A 20151-nucleotide genomic window follows, 5' to 3' on the forward strand; every position below is an offset into this window, starting at 1 on the left:
GTGGGTGAGGGGAGTGGGAGGCGCAGCCCAGGGAATACGGTCAACGGTACCGCGACGGTGCTGTGTGGGGACAGACGGTGGCTCCGCTCGTGGTGAGCACAGCACCGCTGTGGTGTTCACCTGAAACTCATGGACACCGTGTGTCAGCACACGCATCCTTTCTTCGTCTGCCTCTTCCCAGTGCAGTGACACAGTCTGGCAGAAATCAGATGTGCATTAACCTGTCGACTCGGCCCATGTCTGCATAGCTAACTAGCAAAATAAAGGAACATACTACATGGTAATCTGTATTATCATTAAAGGCTTTTTTTTTCTTAGCAGGATATATATTACTCAGAAATTAAAAACTATAATGCTATTCTTTCCATAACAAAATAAAAATTTTAAAATGCCCCATACATTTTATTTTTTAATTTTTTAATTTTTTTTTTTTTTTATTCATGAGAGTGAGAGAGAGAGAGAGAGGCAGAGGCAGAGGGAGAAGCAGGCTCCCCACCTAGCAGGGAGCCCGATGCGGGACTCGATCCCAGGACCCTGGGATCATGACCTGAGCCGAAGGCAGACGCTCAACCATCTGAGCCACCCAGGCGCCCGCCCCATACATTTTAAAAATCATAAAGGACACAATATTTTGACTCTAAATTTGTTCAAATGCAGGTGAGATTAGAAAGTAAACAAAATGCTGAGGCCAAGACTATCTTATCTCAAAGGCGGCGCTGCATTACCTGGGGAATCCAGCCCACATAGCAAGGGAGAACGGGCGACACACTGGGAGAATCGTGGTGATTTTCCAAGAGCCGGCTTCCGTCAAAACTGCAGCCTTCCAGTAACAAGCCACCCATCTGTCATGGAAACAAGCAAACCCGTGAAATCCACATCCAGTCCGAAACGTCAGGAGTTACGGTGTGTTAGCACACGATGCAAGGCAACAGACTAGGTACGCAAAGTATTCTGAAAACAAAGACGGTATTTAACCTGAGAATAAAGAAGGTGAAGACCTGGGCCAGTGTTCACAGGACTTCCTTATGTCTGTATCTATTTATTTAGCAGACAGTTTGGAAAGAAATGCTTACAATGTATTTAGTTACAACTGCAGGTATGTTGGTATTAGATTAATAGAAATATAATGGAAAATGCCCCAAAGTTAGTCTTTCTCCAACAGGGTGAAAGAAAAGCATAATTAAAGAAGACTGTGTGCTTCCTGCTTGGGGTTCCGACATCATTTTCTAAAGAAAAGAACAAAGCTCAGAAAGTTGAATGCAAAACATCTATGACATGCCGTGCAGAGCTGAAAGAATAATAAAGAGTTAATCTCTTTCTCTAGATTAACCTTAGTGTACATTTAGGGAATTATAAAAATAAAAATATAACTGTTTTGATAATATTAGTTTCATATTTCTTCTTTAAAAACGTTCACTCTTAGTTTCTGCACTGCTGATCTACCCTGAGTTTATTTAAAGTCAACAAAGGTCAAGTCAGTACTTTGTATTCAGAGCCACATCTACAGTCTCTTAATGTGGACTTGATAGAAAATACAGAACAATCTCTTCTTTTTAAAGGTTTTACTTATTTTAGAGAGAAAGCACCCGAGCAGGGAAGGGGCAACGGGAGAATCTCAAGCAGATTCCTCGCTGAGTGTGGAGCTCGATGTGGGGCTCAACCCCAGGACCCCGAGATCATGACCTGAGCAGAAACCAAGAGTCAGACACTTAACTGCCCGAGCCATCCCGGTGTCCCAATACAGAACAATCTTATAAATATTACCTAGTACCGTTAGGTTTTATCAAATGCTAAATGAAAGTGCTATAGAATTTAGAGTCAAGAGAACACTTTATGTTGGAAGACTCACTAGAATTTAGCTGAGAATGGGTTTTAGGGAGTGCTGTAGGTCTGAGGAGGTAATAGAGTATGCCTTGACAATTTTGAATAGCTAATTTTACAGTAAGATTGCTGTACCATAGAAAAGATAGGTAACTTGTTAGTGAGAGAGCTGGTATAAAAACAGAATTACTGAATACCTAAGTTCAATATTTTTTCTACTACAGCACTGGCGTGATGATATTCGGGCCACTTTAAGAGTTGATAAAGCATGGGGCGCCTGGGTGGCTCAGTTGGTTAAGCGTCTGCCTTCGGCTCAGGTCATGATCCTGGAGTCCCGGGATCGAGTCCCGCATCGGGCTCCCTGCTCGGCGAGGAGCCTGCTTCTCCCTCTGACCCTCCCCCCTCTCATGTGCTCTCTCTCTCTCTCATTCTCGTTCTCTCAAATAAATAAATAAATCTTAAAAAAAAAAAAAAAAAGAGTTGATAAAGCATGGTAGCCCTGAAAAAATGTTAAAATTTAGAGAGTACCTGCTAATTTCAGTGGTAGAATCTCTCTAGGTAAGACATTTTAATGCCTCTTCTAGAAATTTCATCAAGTTTCAAGCTGAAGTCGTCCGCCTGGAAATTCGTAAACACAGTTCTTGCTGACAGCACCACAACTTGACTGTAGGAGGAAGGAACTGAGACACAAACGCATCGCTGTTCCCTTCTAACAATGAGGGGTGCTGAGAAACCGTATTTCCTGGAGCCGTTTCAGTAGCTGGCACATCTGAGCCTGACAGACATCCTGGGCTCCCCCAGCCTCCCCTGGGCCATCAAACTGCCCAGTCCTGCCACTTCTAAGAGACACCTTCCAAATCTCTCCTTTTCTCTCGGCACCTTCCAGGACTATCCTATCATGAAATTTAAAGGCCATCGGTGGAATTTAAAGACCTCATCATTCCTGAGAGTGAAACTACAACATAAGAATGTCAAACGTAAGAATGGAAAAAAGTAATACCCTATCGTCTATATAATAAAATGGTAACATATCAGGGATTGGAATGGTTTCAACAAAGGTTACCCTTGTTTCAACTGTAGCTCTTCTTTAAAGGAAGGAGTGAAAGAAGACAGGCCCAAAACATTTCCTTTATTGCTGAAACACAGCTTGGAGGATCTAACAAGTCTCCAGGCAAATGGATTTCCTAATGTGAAAATCAAGAATCGAGCAGGCTTCACTTCTACTTATACGAGCACTGAGCTAAGCACCCAGCCACAGAGACTGCCCAAGAGGAGCAGAGCAGAATGTTATCCCCAAGAGAAAAGCCTAAGGAAGACACAGGACTCCACCAGGTCCCACGGGAAGCGCAGCGTGCCGGAATGCTAGGGGACCGCGTGTTCTCAGCATCCCGGGCCCTGCAGGAAACAAGTGGATTCGGCCAGGCATAGGACTTGTCGTTTTGCCTTCGGTGTGTGGTGGCCTCGCAATAAAGGGGACGGTGGGGGGCTCCGGAGCTCCCGGCGAGATCTGAGTGGCGAGCGCATCGGCAGCCTGATGCAAGCATGTCCCAGCACCCCACTTCACAAGGGCTGCTGAACAAACAGACAAGTGATGGCAGGGAGGACACTGTAGAGGGCCACGCTTCGGGACCTGGAAATCAATATACACACGCGTTCTCTTCAGTAAGTCTAGAGGGTCTGAGATACGGATTGCTTTGGGAACTACAGCCTTGCTTGAACACGTCAGTGGTTGAATTCAGTCTAAGGTAGTAGAGATTGAAAGAGAAATGATGAAAAATACATACCTTCCCGCACATGTATGTTTTCAGAGAGCCTTACAATAAATGTCTGAGGAAAGTTATTATTTAAATCCATTGATAAAGGAGACAACAAGGACTCAGATTACTCCATGAATTGCTTAAAGACACATGGTTCTTTTTTGGAGAACTAAGATTAGAATATTGTTTTACTAACTGTTGGCCTTTTCTCCCCAATCTACAAAATGTAACATAGAAGCTTGGGGTTTTCTGGTTGTTGATCATTTTATTCCCATTTTGTAAGAACAGAGGCAACATAGTTCCAGAAATATTAACACACTTTGACTCAGAATGTAACTCATTTCCCCTGCTGTTTGTACCACTGTAGGTCGGAAGAATGATGCCACATTCCATCCGTGGGACTCACAGCTGACAGAGACCACTCAACCTGGTCAAGGGCATGGCTCCTGGATGATATGTGTCCCCTCCCTTTCCTTAACAGCTGGGCAAAAGTGTATGACAGAGAAGGTAGTTCTTACAGGTTAGAGGCTCAGGTTAAAATAAAATGCCATGGGATGAAAGAAAATCCTTCCAATTCCTTCAGCTTCAGGGGAGAATTTTATAGCTATCTATAGAGAGCCAAAAGAGAAAAATCCAGCTTGTCATTAATGAACATATTTCTGGCATACGAGAACACCATTACTGACGTGACAAGCCTACCACGGTGCCTCTCCTGTCGTAGGCCCAAACTCAACAACCCCACAAGCGCTTGAGTGAGCGCCCACTATGTAATTACCGTTTGATGTATTTGGGGTACAATGAAACCATGAAAAAAATGACTACTCTCATGGGACTTACACTCCAGTGGATTAAGACAGACAACAAATAAACATAATAAATAAACTATGTAGTAAGTCATAAAGCAGTAGTGAAATGAAGATTGTTAAACTGGGAACTACAACTATGTACACAGAACTTCTGAAAAGCCAGTTGCCCACGGTTACCTAAGTTGAAGAACTGTAGTCTCACATATATGTAAAGACTGAATTGCATGTGATGCCCTGGAAGAGATAGTGGGGATTTAAGATGGGGAGCACTGCCCTCTCCTCAGACAGACCAACCGCGGGCCGGGCAGAGTAGCCCAGTACCATACGGTGCTGGGTCACAGCAGGCAGAAGGCGGAGGGTGGTCCCCGTGTGCGAACGGGAAGCAAGAATGGCTGGAACGCGCTGGGCTGCGCAGGAAGGCTGGCGTCACTGGGGACAGGTGTCCACGGCAGACTGTGACCTGGTTTTCTTATTAACATGCACATGATTACCTACCATTATTTATTATTATAAAAGTAATGGATTTTTAGTAGGAAAGCTACCAGAGAAAATAAAATCTATGCTGCAAAAGATGGCTTGACTCTTTCTTTTTAAACACATATGGCTTCGGGGCACCTGGGGGCTCAGTCAGGTAAGCAACTGCCTTCAGCTCAGGTCATGATCCCGGGGTGCTGGGGTCAAGTCCCATGTCGGGCTCCCTGCTCGGCGGGAAGCCTGCTTCTCCCTCTCCCACTCCCCCTGCTTGTGTTCCCTCTTTTGCTATCTCTCTGTCAAATAAATAAAATCTTTAAAAAAAAACCCAATGCAGACGGCTTGAATTTAACACCGAACCATTACAACACACAAACTGTAAACTCCCTGAGGACAAGACTTGGTCTATTTTTCATAAACCATACATGCTTTATTGTATAGTTAATATTTACTGAATTGAGTTTTAGAGCAGGAAACCTAAATGAACTTCAAGATTTGTATCTTTTTTTTTTTTTTTACCAAAAGTTACATTTTTAAATATGTTGTGTCCCTAACATTCTTATTTTTGCATTAGAAAGGATTTTGTTTTGTCCAAGTTGCTTCATCCTAAATCTTCACTTTGACTTTTCACATTGGAAATACAATCTATTTCTGCTGATCTTATACTAAAAAGATAAGCGACTCTGAGATTGGGGTTTCAGAGTATTTATCAGAGTTGGTAATATTATTTTTAGACTTAGATAAGCATCAAAAATTACTATACTACCTTAATCTGCAGCTTTGCTTCTTGCAGCCGACCTTTCCACGAGGCTACAAACTTAAGGCTATCCACAGAACAGCCCATCGCCCTGTAACAGTAAAGCAAAAAGAAGGAATCCTCAGGAATTAAAATACAGAGAGTAACGGTAGACATATTCCTATTTGTTTACAATTGAAATATTTACAATGTGCAAGTAAAGCAGATTTCTTAAACGATGCACAATATCTTTAGACCTCACACCAAATCTGTAAAGTTAACTGGTTATGCAATCTCCTGTTCCTTAAGCACGCATGGCCTTGCTGTTTCATTTTCAAGGTCTCCGATCGGACCATCACATGGTAAGTGTACCATAAATGCACACTTATTAGTTGAACTGAAACACTGATACTTATTATAAAACAATCCTCAGGCACTACACATTGAAATCCCCCCAAATCAACACAGAACTCAACTTGGTTCAGTTTCTTTTTCCAAGTATCTTTTATTACATTCTGATTTATTTAAAAAACCAGTCTGGGGCGCCTGGGTGGCTCACTCGTTAAGCATCTGCCTTCTGCTCAGGTCATGATCCCAGGGTCCTGGGATCGAGCCCCGCACTGGGCTCCCTGCTCTGCAGGAAGCCTGCTTCTCCCCCTCCCCCTGCTTGTGTTCCCTCTCTCACTGCATCTCTGTCAAATAAATAAATAAAATCTTAAAAAAAAAAAAGTCTACATGATACAATTATCCAAGTGTGTTATAAAAAAAAGAGCTTGATCATAACTATCAAATCCTGCTCCCCACCAGGAAGCCTGGTCAGCATGTCCAACAGAAGTGTCTGCAAAAATAAAAATGCTTCTGTGCAGGGCCAAGTGGTCACCACGGGGTGACTCGATGTGGTTGGTGTGACTGAGAAATTTCATGCTTACTTTTATTTCATGTTGCCTCCTCTAACTACACGTAGCTCCATCCCACCTACGCTCACGCTGTCAGACACGGCATATCCAGATCAATCATCACGTTTTAGAAATTAAATTTCACCTTTTTCAATTCTAATAAAAACATCCTAATTATAAGCAATGCTTTTTAAACTAAAAGTTCACTGTGTTAAGAAATGCCAAGTATTAGGAAATAACACAACTCCCTTAATTCAACAATAAGTTTCTTTCTTGACAACGAAGGGAATGTGATCCAAAGCGCAGGAAGCAGATGGACAAACCCGTCAAGAGTTCACCTTGCTCACCTTGCCGTTTCCTGGCGAAGGGCGTTGAGAAACGTGTCTGGGTGGAAGAGTTCTGACAGGTCAAGTGTATCAGAGAGAAGAGCCTGCTTCTCAGCTCTCTCTACCCAGCTCTAGAGTGGAAAAAATAAGACACACACCCATTTAAAAACTTTGTAAGCTTGAAAGACAAATCTTTTAAAGAACTCTTATGTAAAAATCATGTTCAATGAGAAAGTTATGCCATTTCCAATTGCTCTGAAATAGTGTCTGGAAAAAAAAAGATTTCTACTTTACATCGTGTGAGGTCTATTTTTTTTTTTTTTGACATAACATCCATCCATCATAAAAATAAGCTTCCTTGCACAACCTTTTGCTGGTAAAAATCTACTCCAAATAAAAAGTCTAAAATATGACAATTAATCTAACATATAGCATTTCCACGGGGACTGGCACTTCTCATGAGGAGCTACTGCTCCAAGTGTGCTCAGAAGATGAACTGAGAATGCGGCCCAAACGCGGAATCCTCAGGGCCCCCAAGTCCTGGTCATGAGAACTGAACTGGGTCCAGTTCCAGACCTGACTGCAAATTTGCCATCTTTCTGAATCAAGTAGTAGTGGAGGGTAATGTCCAAGAAGAAAGGATTCTTTGTTAAAAGGTGTTTTTGAACAGTCTTTTCTTATTTTTTTTTTAAAGATTTATTTATTTGACAGAGAGAGACACAGTGAGAGAAGGAACACAAGCAGGGGAAGTGGGAGAGGGAGAAGCAGGCTTCCCGCGGAGCAGGGAGCCCGATGCAGGGCTCGATCCCAGGAGGCTGGGATCATGACCTGAGCCGAAGGCAGACACTCAACGAATGAGCCACCCAGGTGCCCCGAACAGTCTTTTCTTCTCATCTGGCATTTTATGAACCTACTTACGTTCCATTGGAGAAATATACATCATCATCATCAAGCATGTTTTATGAGTTTAATAAGAAATTGTCATTTGGAACCAATAAAAATCACAAAGTCTTGTACGACACTTACTACGTGCGTGCTTCCCGCGCGTATCATCCAAGCCTGCGCTTCCCCCACCCCCGAAAGTGAGTGTCCTACCCCTTTCACAGGTGAGGACGTAGAGGCACAGAAGATAGACTGAAGCAGCCCCACCTGATCTGTTTTTGTGCAATACTCCGGGCAGGTGCTAAAGTGCCTTAAGGGAAAGGTAACTTACTGGTGATTGCTGTGTCAGTCTGTCAGCCCCGCTGGTGCAAACCCGCACAACCATCATCTACTCCGTCATTCACTTTGTATGATTTCTGAAGGCTAGCAAACACTGTGTTTATTACTGCACAGAAGAGCGATGCTTCATGTGCTGAAACACCCCACTATCCGCCCAAGCATTTACATCTGTCAGCCAGGTGCACAAGAGGAGAAACTCCAAAGCTACTGTGTTTGCATTAATGTCCTAAGGCCTTTGACTAGTCCTCCTACCCTGCAGCAAAAATGTTCCTGCGCCCCTAATACCACTTGATAATATGCGTATTTAAAAATCAGAAACAACTTAAAAGAGAGCTCTTTAACAAACTATGATGATTTCTTCTTGGATGTTATCCTTTAAAAGAGTAACACGTCATACAGTACCTATTTTCAATAAAGGACGTTTAAATTATTCATTGTTTACTCCCTATGAAATATTTTTATTATCTGCCTTCTATTTTCATTAGCTAAACATAGCTAACAAATTATGCTTGCATGATCTTTTATTTTAAGTAGTATTCAATGCATACACATATTTCAAATTAATACTATCATTAATTTCTTAAAATTAAATTTTAATTCAAAAATTTCAAAAGAGTTGTTGCCAGTAACAGATATGCATCTGTTCAAATTAATTAAAAATTAAAGTGTGGCTGATAATCAGATTTTTACTTAAAGTCTGAATTAATAAAATTAGTAAAAAGGGAAAAGCTTGTATAATACAAATGTTTTTATTAGTCCATGGGGGGGAAATCATCTTTTTGTCTGTTAAGCTTAAAGGCAGACTAAAACAAAGGCATATTTGATAAGATGAAGTTTAAATAACAAAGATTCTTTTAATATGTATATTGTCTATGAACAGCAAACTTCACAGTAAACACAGTGAAGCACATTTTTTACAAATTACATTTCAACCTGTTTACAGCAGTTTATTCCTAACAGTCAAAACTGGGAAGCAAACAAGATTTCCTCCAGTAGGTGACAGATAAATACAATGAAGCAATGAACTATCAAGCCATGAAGAGACATGGAAGAACCTTAAATGCACATTACTAAGTTAAAGAAGCCATGAGAAATGGCTACATTACTACAGGATCCCAATAATATAAAAGGCGAGACTATGGAGACAGGAGGAAGACCAGTGGTTTGCCAGGGTGGGGGAGAGGGGGGTGAGGAGGCGGAGCACAGAGGATTTTGAGGGCAGTGAAACTTCTCTGTACGATGCTGTAATGATGAGTATGTATCGTTATATATTTGTCCAAACCCACAGACTATAAAATATCAAGAGCAAATCTGAAGGTCAACTGCAGACACTGGGTGATTATGACTGGTCAATATAGGTTCGTCCTTGGTTTAAAAAAAACAAAAACAAAAGTATCGTTCTGGTGAGTGATGTTGATGAGGAAGGTGATGCATGTGTGGGAGCAGGGGTGTATGGGAAATGTCTGTATCTTCACCTCAATTTTGTTGTAAACCTAAAACTGTTCTAAAACAGTAAAGGTTATTTTAAAAACATTTAAACTCGTTTTTAAGAATGGAAATAAAGACTTAAGTAGCACAATTTCTAATGATCAGCAATATGCATATATGGATTGGGCTTCCAGCAAAGTTGTAGGCATATTAGTTAAAAATATTTCTCAGTAAGTGTTTTTCTTTACTCCTGGCTATCAGCCACTTTCTTTTTAAAGGATTAGGTTGGAGACTGAACATAACACCTACATGCCTCTCCGATGATTATGACACCGCATACCTCTAATTCTTCAAATGATGTATAATAAATGTAATCAGGGAGTTAAGCAAAGAAAGGGTTGCACAAATTTTTGAACATTTCATGTGTGTGTGTGTGCGTGCACACACACACACACACACAATTACAGAAGTAAAACTTCTAAACTGAATGAACCATAGAGATCATCTATTATAGTTCCCTTATTAGAATACAAATAAAACAATTTTTCTGGGGCACCTGGTGGCTCAGTCAGTTAAGCATCTGACTCTTGATTTCAGCTCAGGTCATCTCAGGTTGTGAGATTGAGCCCCATGTTGGGCTCCGTGCTGGGCATGGAGCCTGATTAAGATTCTCTCTCTCCCTCTGCACTTCCCCCAACCCTCTCTCTCTCCCCCTTCCTCTCTTAAAAATAAAAAAGAGATTTTTCCCAGGCAATACAGGATGGTTTAAAATCTGCAATATTTTATCAAACAACATGCTAGTGATGAAGCAGAATTTATGAATTCGAATGACATGCAAATGACATTCACTCACTTAGGAGCATTTACAGAAAGTAAGAGCTTATTATCTTGTTAGAGGAGATAAAACATGCACAAATAACTGTGATAAAAAGTATTAAATGGAGACAGTCTAAGATGGTGGCATAAGATCCTGAATTTACCTCCTCCCGTGGACATACGAAACCTGCATGTACCTATAGAATAATTCCTCCTGAAGAAGAGCTGGAAACTGACTGAAAGGCTCTGCACAACAAACAATAAACTATAAAGAGACCATACAGAAAGGGGAAGAAGAGATGGGAGACAAGGTAATGACAGGAACCTCATTCCCAATGTGAAGACCTGCAGTAGGGGGGGAATATCACTGAGGGGTCTTTCTCAGACTTGCCCACCCTGGGATACAGCAAGAAAACAGTGGTTTAAAGGGCAACTGGAGTAAGAGGGGAGGAAGACATTATCAACAAAATAAAGGTCATATATGGCAGACCCACAGCTAATATCATACTCAATGGTGAAAAGCTGAAAGCTTTTCCTCTAAGATCAGAAACAAAACAAGGAAGTCCACTCTTGCCACTTCTATGCAACACAGTACTAGAAGTCCTAGCCACAGCCATTAGGCATGAAAAAGAAATAAAAGGTATCCAAATTGGAACATAAGATGTGAAATTGTCACTATTTACAGACAACATGATTTATATAAAAACCCTAAAGACGCCACCCAAAACCTGTTAGAACTATAAATGAGTTAAGTAAAGTCACAGGATACAAAACTAACACCCAGAAATTTGTTGCATTTTTATAGTTAATAATAAATTGTAAGAGAAATTAATCCCACTTACAGTCATATATAAAAGAATAAAATACCTAGGAATAAATTTAACCAAGGAAGTAAAAGACCTGTACTCTGAAAACTGTAAGACATGATGAGAGAAACTAGTGATAACACAAATAAATGAAAGATACACCATGCTCATGGATTAGAAGGATATTGTTACAAATGTTCATACTACCCAAAGCCATGTACAGATTCAATGCAATCCCTATCAAAATATGACAGTATTTTTTCACAGAACTAGAACAAATAATTCTAGAATTCGTAGAGAACCACCAAAGACCCTAAATAGCTAAAGCAATCTTGAGAAAAAAGAACAGAGCTGGAAGTATCACAATCCCACACTTCAAGATATACTACAAAGCTGTAGTAATCAAAACAGTACGGTACTGGCACAAATATAAACATATAGATCAATGGAACACAATAAAGAGCCCAGAAATAAACACATGCTCCATAGTCAATTAATGGACGAAGGAGACAAGAATACACAATGGGGAAAAGATCTCCTTAAGAAGCAGTGCTGGGAAAACTGGGCAGCTACCTGCAAAAGAATAAAACTGGACCACTTCTAACATCATATGTGAAAATAAATTCATAATGGATTAAGATTTGAATGTAAGATCTAAAACCACAAAACTCCTAGAAGAAAACACAGGCAAGAAGCTCTTAGCAATGTGTTTTTGGACCAGTCTCTTCAGGCAAGGTCAACAAAAGCTAAAATAAAGAAATGGAATTATATCAAATTAAAAAGCTAAGCACAGTGAAGGAAACCATCGACAAAATGAAAAGGCAGCCTACTGAAAGGGAAATCTGTGCAAACCACACATCTGATAAAGGGTTAATCTTCAAAATACATAAAAAACTTACATAACTTAATACAAAAGAAGAGATTAAAAAATGGGCAGAGAATTAAATAGACATTTTTTCCCAAATCAGACATACAGATGGTCAACACACACCTGAAAAAATGCTCGGCATCACTAATCATCAGGGAAATGAAAATCAAAACCATGATGAGATATCACCTCACACCTGTCAGAATGGCTAATATCAAGAAGACAAAAAGTAAGAAGTACAAGCGAGAATGTGGAGAAAATGAAACCCTCATGCACTGTTGGTGGGAATGCAAACTGGTACAACCACTATGGAAAATAGGATGGAGGTTCTTCAAAAAAATTTAAAATAGAAATACAGATAAGATCCAGCAATTCCATCTCTGGATATTTACGCAAAGAAAATGAAAACACCAATTTGAAGAGACAGATTCACCCTTATGTTCGTTGCTGCACTATTTATAGTAGCCAAGACACTGAAGCAGCCTAAGTGTCCTTCAAAAGATGAATGGATAAAGAAGATCTGGTGTGTGTACAACGACATATGACTCAGCCAATACAAAAGAATAAAATCTTGCCATTTGCAAAAACAATGGTGGACATAGAAGGTATTATGGTAAGTAAAACAAATCAGACAGAGGAAGACAAATAAAACAAAACAGAAACAGACTTACAGATAGAGGAAAGAAACTGCTTGGTTAACCACAGCAGAGAGGTTATGGAGGACAGGCAACAGTGGTAAAGACGTTTAAGAGGTATACGCTCAGAGTTATAAAATAAGTAACTCCTGGATGTGTATTGTACAGCTCAGAGAATATTGTCAATAATACTGCAATGACTTTGTATGGTGACAGATTGAAACTAGATTTATGGGAATCATTATGCAATATATAGTCATATTTGAATATATTATGTAATATATAGCAAGAAAAAAAACCAAGAGTTCAGTTCAGGTTCAATATTTGGCTAAGATCTATTATTTGCCTTCAACTTCTGGTAAGCCCAATAAATAGATGCCTACTTTTAAAAAGTCCTGGCATCCCACAAAAATTCTCACCAAAATACTAGCCAATAGGATCCAACAGTACATTAAAAGGATTATTCACCACAACCAAGTGGGATTTATTCCTGGGATGCAAGGTAGGTTCCACATCCGCAAATCAATCAATGTGATATAATACATTAATAAAAGAAAGAACAAGAACCATATATCTCTCAATATAACTCTCAATAGATGCAGAAAAAGCATTTGACGAAGCACAGCATCCTTTCTTGAGTAAAACTCTTCAGAGTATAGGGATAGAGGATACAGACCTCAATATCATAAAAGCCATCTATGAAAAACCCACAGCAAATATCACTCTCAATGGGGTAAAACTAAGAGCTCTCCCCCTAAGGTCAGGAACATGACAGGGATGTCCACTATCACCACTGCTATTCAACATAGCATTAGAAGTCCTAGCCACAGCAATCAGACAACAAAAAGAAATCAAAGGCATCCAAATCGGCAAAGAAGTCAAACCCTCACTCTTTGCAGATGATATGATACTTTATGTGGAAAACCCAAAAGACTCCACCCAAAAACTGCTAGAACTCATACAGGAATTCAGTAAAGTGGCAGGATATAAAATCAATGCACGGAAATCAGCTGCATTTCTATACACCAACAACAAGACAGAAGAAAGAGAAATTAAGGAGTCGATCCCATTTACAATTGCACCCAAAACCGTAAGATACCTAGGAATAAATCTAACCAAAGAGGCAAAGAATCTGTACTCAGAAAACTATAGAATACTCATGAAAGAAATTGAGGAAGACACGTTCCATGCTCATGGATTAGAAGAACAAATATCATGAAAATGTCAATACTACCTAGAGCAATCTACACATTTAATGCAATCCTGATCAAAATACTATCAACTTTTTTCAAAGAAATGGAACAAATAATCCTAAAATTTCTATGGAACCAGAAAAGACCCGAATAACCAGAGGAATGTTGAAAAAGAAAAGCAAAGCTGGTGGCATCACAATTCCGGACTTCCAGCTCTATTACAAAGCTGTCATCATCAAGACAGTATGGTACTGGCACAAAAACAGACACATAGATCAATGGAACAGAATAGAGAGCCCAGAAATGGACCCTCAACTCTATGGTCAACTCATCTTCGACAAAGCAGGAAAGACTGTCCAATGGAAAAAAGACAGTCTCTTCAACAAATGGTGTTGGGAAAATTGGACAGCCACATGCAGAAGAATGAAACTGGACCATTTCCTTACACTACACACAAAAATAGACTCAAAATGGATGAAAGACCTCAATGTGAGACAGGAGTCCATCAAAATCCTAAAGGAGAACACAGGCAGCAACCTCTTCGACCTCAGCCGCAGCAACTTCTTCCTAGAAACATTGCCAAAGGCAAGGGAAGCAAGGGCAAAAATGAACTATTGGGACTTCATCAAGATATAAAGCTTCTGCACAGCAAAAGAAACAGTCAACAAAACCAAAAGACAACCGACAGAATGGGAGAAGATATTTGCAAATGACATATCAGATAAAGGGCTAGTATCCAAAATCTATAAAGAACTTATCAAACTCAACACCCAAAGAACAAAGAATCCAATCAAGAAATGGGCTAAGACATGAAAAGACATTTCTCTAAAGAAGACATCCAAATGGCCAACAGACTCATGAAAAAGTGCTCAACATCGCTCGGCATCAGGGAAATCCAAATCAAAACCTCAATGAGATACCACCTCACACCAGTCAGAATGGCTAAAGTTAACAAGTCAGGAAACGACAGATGTTGGCGGGGATGCGGAGAAAGGGGAACCCTCCTACACTGTTGGTGGGAAGGCAAGCTGGTGCAGCCACTCTGGAAAACAGTATGGAGGTTCCTCAAAAAGTTGAAAATAGAGCTACCATATGACCCAGCAATTGCATTACTGGGTATTTACCCCAAAGATACAAATGTAGTGATCTAAAAGGGTACGTACACCCCAATGTTTATAGCAGCAATGTCTACAATAGCCAAACTATGAAAAGAGCAAGATGTCCATCGACAGATGAATGGATAAAGAAGATGTGGTATATATATATACAATGGAATATTATGCAGCCATCAAAAAAAAAAACCCACGAAATCCTGCCATTTGCAATGACGTGGATGGAACTGGAGGGTATTATGTCAATCAGAGAAAGACATGTGTCATATGATCTCACTGATATGAGGAATTCTTAATCTCCGGAAACAAACTGAGGGTTGCTGGAGTGGGGGGTGGGGTGGGAGGGATGGGGTGGCTGGGTGATGGGACATTGGGGAGGGTATGTGCTATTGTGAGCACTGTCAATTGTGTAAGACTGTTGAATCACAGAGCTGTACCTCTGAAACAAATAATACACTATATGTTAAAAAAAAAATAGTAGAAATGGAAAGATGAAGGGGGGGAAATCGGAGGGGGAGACGAACCATGAGAGACTATGGACTCCGAGAAACAAACTGAGGGTTTTAGAGGGGCGGGGGTGGGGGGATGGGTTAGCCTCGTGATGGGTATTAAAGAGGGCACGTATTGAATGGAGCACTGGGTGTTATATGCAAGCAATGAATCATGGAACACTACATCAAAAACTAATGATGTAATGTATGGTGACTAATATAATTAAAAAAAAAAAAAGTCCTGGCATCGCAGAAATGAACATCAGTATTTGTTTTTTTTAACATATACATTACATCGTGATGTCATGTTATGTACAATCTCTATGATGTACATCACTAGGATGCACATGTGGAACTAGCAGGATGTTGTATGTCAATTATATTTCAATTTTTAAAAAAAGGTATTAAGTGGAAAGCCAGAAAAGAAATGAAAAATGTTTCATGAGAATTCTACTCCTATATGAACCAATATATACAGAATTTTGAAGTAAAAGGCTTTTCCCTGAAAAATTTTATATCTAGTTAACTTACCTTTAATTTGTGAATACAACTAGGTATCACTTTTTTATAGGCTAGAGTTCAGAAAATAAATACACAACTGTACCTTTTCTTTTAAACATTACTCAAAAATGTTCTTCAACTGATTTTTTATCAGTCAAAACTAAGATTTTTAAGGATGTAGAAGTCAGATGCCAAAGCTATTAGTTATCAGTAATGAAATCAGTTAAATATAGAATTACATCTATATCATTACTGTAACAAAATTAAATTCATATAATAAACTTTTTGAGATGAACTCAAAGGGCAAAAGAAAAGCATCACAGGCAAAAAATCCACTGCAAGTGTTCATACACATTTATGAAATATATCATATATCTTAGAAAAGGAAGCTGAACTTCCATCTCTGATCAAAATGAGAAAAAATATAAGAATTCAATATTTTATAAGGCAGCATCACAGATCACTGGGGAATGGAAAAAATATTCAATAAATGGTGGGGAAAAATAGTTTCATATTTGAATTTTATTTTATCCAATCTGACAATTTTTAGTTGGAGACTTTGAAAATATGTATGTTTGTAAAAATGTTACTTAATAATTTTTTAGGAAAAAGTGAGCTTTCAATTGCCATATCCTGTACAAGAAAATTTTAGGGTTCAAGGCTGAGCAAAATAGAATTCAATGAGCAAGATTACAGCTTCAATTTGTTTTTAACTTTTTTAAAAGATTTTATTTATTTTTTATTTGAGAGAGAGATGAGCACATGTGCAGGGGGTGTAGAGGGAGAGGGAAAATCTTAAGCAGGCTCCACAACCAACACGGAGCCTGACGTGGGGCTGATCCCACAACCCCGAGATCATGACCTGACCCAAAATCAAAAGGTGGATGCTTAACAGACTAAGCCACCGAGGTGCCCCTTCAATTTGTTTTTAGATGAAACCTGAAAGTTGCGTTTTAAGTGAAAATAGAAAGATCAGAAAATTTATTTTTTTACCATAATCATGCCTTGGTAAGATTATTTTTAATGACAAATATTCTAGTCATACGTGATAAACATAAAATTCACTGTGATTTCATTTATGAATAATGTTCCTGGCTGATTATGTGATTGAAATTAAGGCAATTGTTATTCTTTAAATGGATGAATTTAGGGGAAAAACTGGGTAAAACAGTTCTCTACCGATATCTAAACAGCACTGTTGGGCCTCCATGAACAGTTTTTGATACATGCATTAAAAATAATGAAATTTAAAGAAGATACCGTGAAGGCCTCCCGGCAACCACACGGAAGCCCGTGGCCCGCCATGCAGGTGCCCCAGCTCTAGTCTCCAGACTCCCTCACTTTTTATCCTGTACGGAAGCGAAGCCCATTCGTCTCTCAGATTCTACACATGCTGGTTCCTATGCTGAGACTTTTCTCTCTGGCATGTTCCTGGTTTGCTTCCTCACTCAAGTCTCTGTTTAAATATCACCTCCTAAGAGAGGCCTTACCTGCCCATCATACCAAAGCGATACCCTCTCCGACCCACTCACTTTCTAGCTCCCTTAATTAAACATCAATTTTCTTTCTAGCATCCTAATATTAATTAGAAATAAAGTTCAGTTCAGCTTCAATATTTGGCTAAGATCTATTATTTGCCTTCACCTTCTGGTAAGCCCAATAAATAGATGCCTACTTTTAAAAAGTACTGGCATCCCAGAAATGAACAACATCAATATTTGTAAAGCACAGATGTTACTACCCTATCTAGTAAGTGTAACAATGTTACTAATGCCAACCAGGTGTGACATTAATATTTAGTTTATTTACGATCATATATAGATGGGCATTTTATATGCCACTTGGAGTAAAAAGAACCCCTATCTGTTCTATAGGTTGAAATTCTTAGACTAAAGGATATATATGTACTTGTTATTGCAAGAGTAAAATTTTTAAAATAATGACTGTGAAATTGTTCATATTATGTGAAAAAATGAAATTTACAGTTCAGTAAGTAGAGAAACAGGTCGATAATACACATCTCAAGAGAGAATGCAATAGCTAGATAGGTGTAAGGAATAATGTTAGAAGCATTTTAGTAAAAAAAATATATAAATAAATCTTAACTAATACAAAGTATAATATGCCGATTTGGCTATGGTGAAATCCAGATCTTTATAAAACTGACATACTTGCATTTGCAACATGAAATAAAACAACACTGAAGAACAAAATTTACTTGTAGGTTGGTTAGTGCTCTCTAACCGGGAGTCCTTCAAGGGGAAGTCCTAGTCGGACTACTATCTTGAGAGAATAAAATAACAATGGCTATCAACTTCACCATTCTAAAATTTCTCAAGGAGGAAAAATCTCTGATATCATTTACCAAAATATCTAATGTGGGTCATCTTCAATTCAAACATAAAAACAAGATGGAAAAAAAAATTTTATCTAGCATATATTTATTTTCTCACTTTTAAAATTTCAGAAACAATAGACATTAAAAGAATACTTGTTTAGAAAAAAACTTTGAGATTTTAAAAACCCACAGAGGTTAAAAAAAGCTTCACAAATCACAGATATAGATTAGCAATCATCTTCAGGACATTTAGTAAAAAAGTGGTTTCTTGAGACTCACTTAAGGTGAGGCTCTCATGTTCAAGGCGAAGTACTTCGCTGGGCTATCTGCACTGGAGGCACAGGTCGGGGTTAGCAGCAGCATCGCCGAGTCCGCTTCAGTGCTCCGTGCAACCACAGCCAGATGAGCCCACAGCCCAGAGTCCCTCCACCCGGTGCGCAGGGGAGTGCTCTCCTCGCCTGCGGAGCCATCCAGGTGCAAGGAGCTCAGGACACAGGGGCCCCGACGGAAGGCACGGAACCGACGGTGAGGGGAGCCAGGACCGCGTGGTCCAGTTACACTGACCATGGAACCACGTGGCGAGGGCTTTCGGGGACTCAGGATGGTTCACGACCTCCCCGGCCAGACTCTGACTACAGCAGGAAAACCGGGGACACGTTTGCTAGAAACGGCAGGTGGCCAGGCGGAGCAGGGGGAGAGTGGAGGCCCGTGGCCGGGAAACCACAGGGACCAGCCAGCCACCGTCGGCGGGCTTGGCCTGCAGCGGGGCTGACCAGCGGACTGGCCCCCAGGCCTGGCCCTTTGGGAGCGCGCGCATGGAAGGAACCCCCACGGCTGGTGGCCCCAGGGCTGTCATGATGTCATCACAATACCATTTGCATTGCGGTGTCCCCGCCCCCTTTCCACGCAGCTGGGACGATGGGACCATGGCGGATGGGAGCATGCACCAAGGCTGAAGGGAGGAAGCCAGGGCGGGTATAGACGGGGTGTGACAATGAGCACTTGGGAGAGGGGAGACCACAGAGACCCCTAAACCCACGACGCAGCAGCCGAAGGGCTGCTACCACCCACGGCCGAGGCCGCTCCTCCTTCTGCGGGCTGGAGCCTTCCCTCGGGGAGCACCAGGCTGGGGACGGAGTCCACCGGCCCCAGGACACTTGCACTGCTCTTCTGCGGCCCAAGCCAAGGCTGCAGGACACAGACAACCCCGTGCAGCTGTGTCCTTCCCCAACTAACAAGCGGACGCCCTGGCCAGGGGGAAGCGGCTGTGTGCACCCAGGGGAGCCCTGAGAACACGAGCACCCCCACGGCTGGTCTCCGGCGGGGACCACAGCCCATCTGCTAGAACCTGCTGATTCTGCAGGAACCCTCGCGTGTCCGCTCACAGTCTGTGCACGCTTTCCACGGTAAAGAGGCTCTTACTATGGCACGCCCGGCGCTGCCGAAATTGGTATGCATGTGATAAAAGTGAGATGCAGATAAAAATTCAGGGAAGATTTTGTTATCTTGAAAGCCAGTTATGTTGCTATATTGTCACTTTTCTAGAACCAAGATTTTTCTTCTGCAGGCAGTACAAATAGCACGGTTTATAGGATCGCTTCCATAAAACTGCGGATCATCACAGACCACAGACTACCACTTAGTATTCCAAACGTGCGAGACAGTTGAACACAGGCAGAATTTATCAGCTAACAGTGTGGAGAAATTACTGTCCCCGTACAAAATGTAACTCCTAAAATCTCGTTAATACTGCTATAGCAACAGCTCTGTTTTACTGGGTAATATTTGGTTATGTACCCTAAGTTCATTCTATGATAGTGACAACACAGTTTAAAGCTTGGCTGTATGTTAGTCTTAAATCTCAGGATTTGGGCCAAGATATATTTTTTTCACAAAATTCCAATATGAATCTATTTATTTGTTTATTAT

At 40.5% G+C, this 20151-nt stretch overlaps 1 protein-coding gene across 5 annotated transcripts in view; it reads right to left on the reverse strand.

Annotated features, from left to right (window-relative positions):
* DYNC2H1 (dynein cytoplasmic 2 heavy chain 1) overlaps positions 1–20151 on the reverse strand; it is a 310954-nt gene that overhangs the window by 21418 nt on the left and 269385 nt on the right. For all 5 annotated transcript variants that reach the window (XM_078059076.1, XM_078059074.1, XM_078059073.1 and 2 more), the window contains 3 exons: positions 6835–6944; positions 5622–5703; positions 726–842 (listed from right to left, as the gene is read on the reverse strand). In XM_078059076.1, coding sequence (XP_077915202.1) covers positions 726–842; positions 5622–5703; positions 6835–6944 — 309 coding nt within the window. The remainder of the gene's footprint in view (positions 1–725; positions 843–5621; positions 5704–6834; positions 6945–20151) is intronic.

This window comes from Halichoerus grypus, chromosome 11 (assembly GCF_964656455.1).
Source record: "Halichoerus grypus chromosome 11, mHalGry1.hap1.1, whole genome shotgun sequence".
Lineage (NCBI taxonomy): Eukaryota > Metazoa > Chordata > Mammalia > Carnivora > Phocidae > Halichoerus > Halichoerus grypus.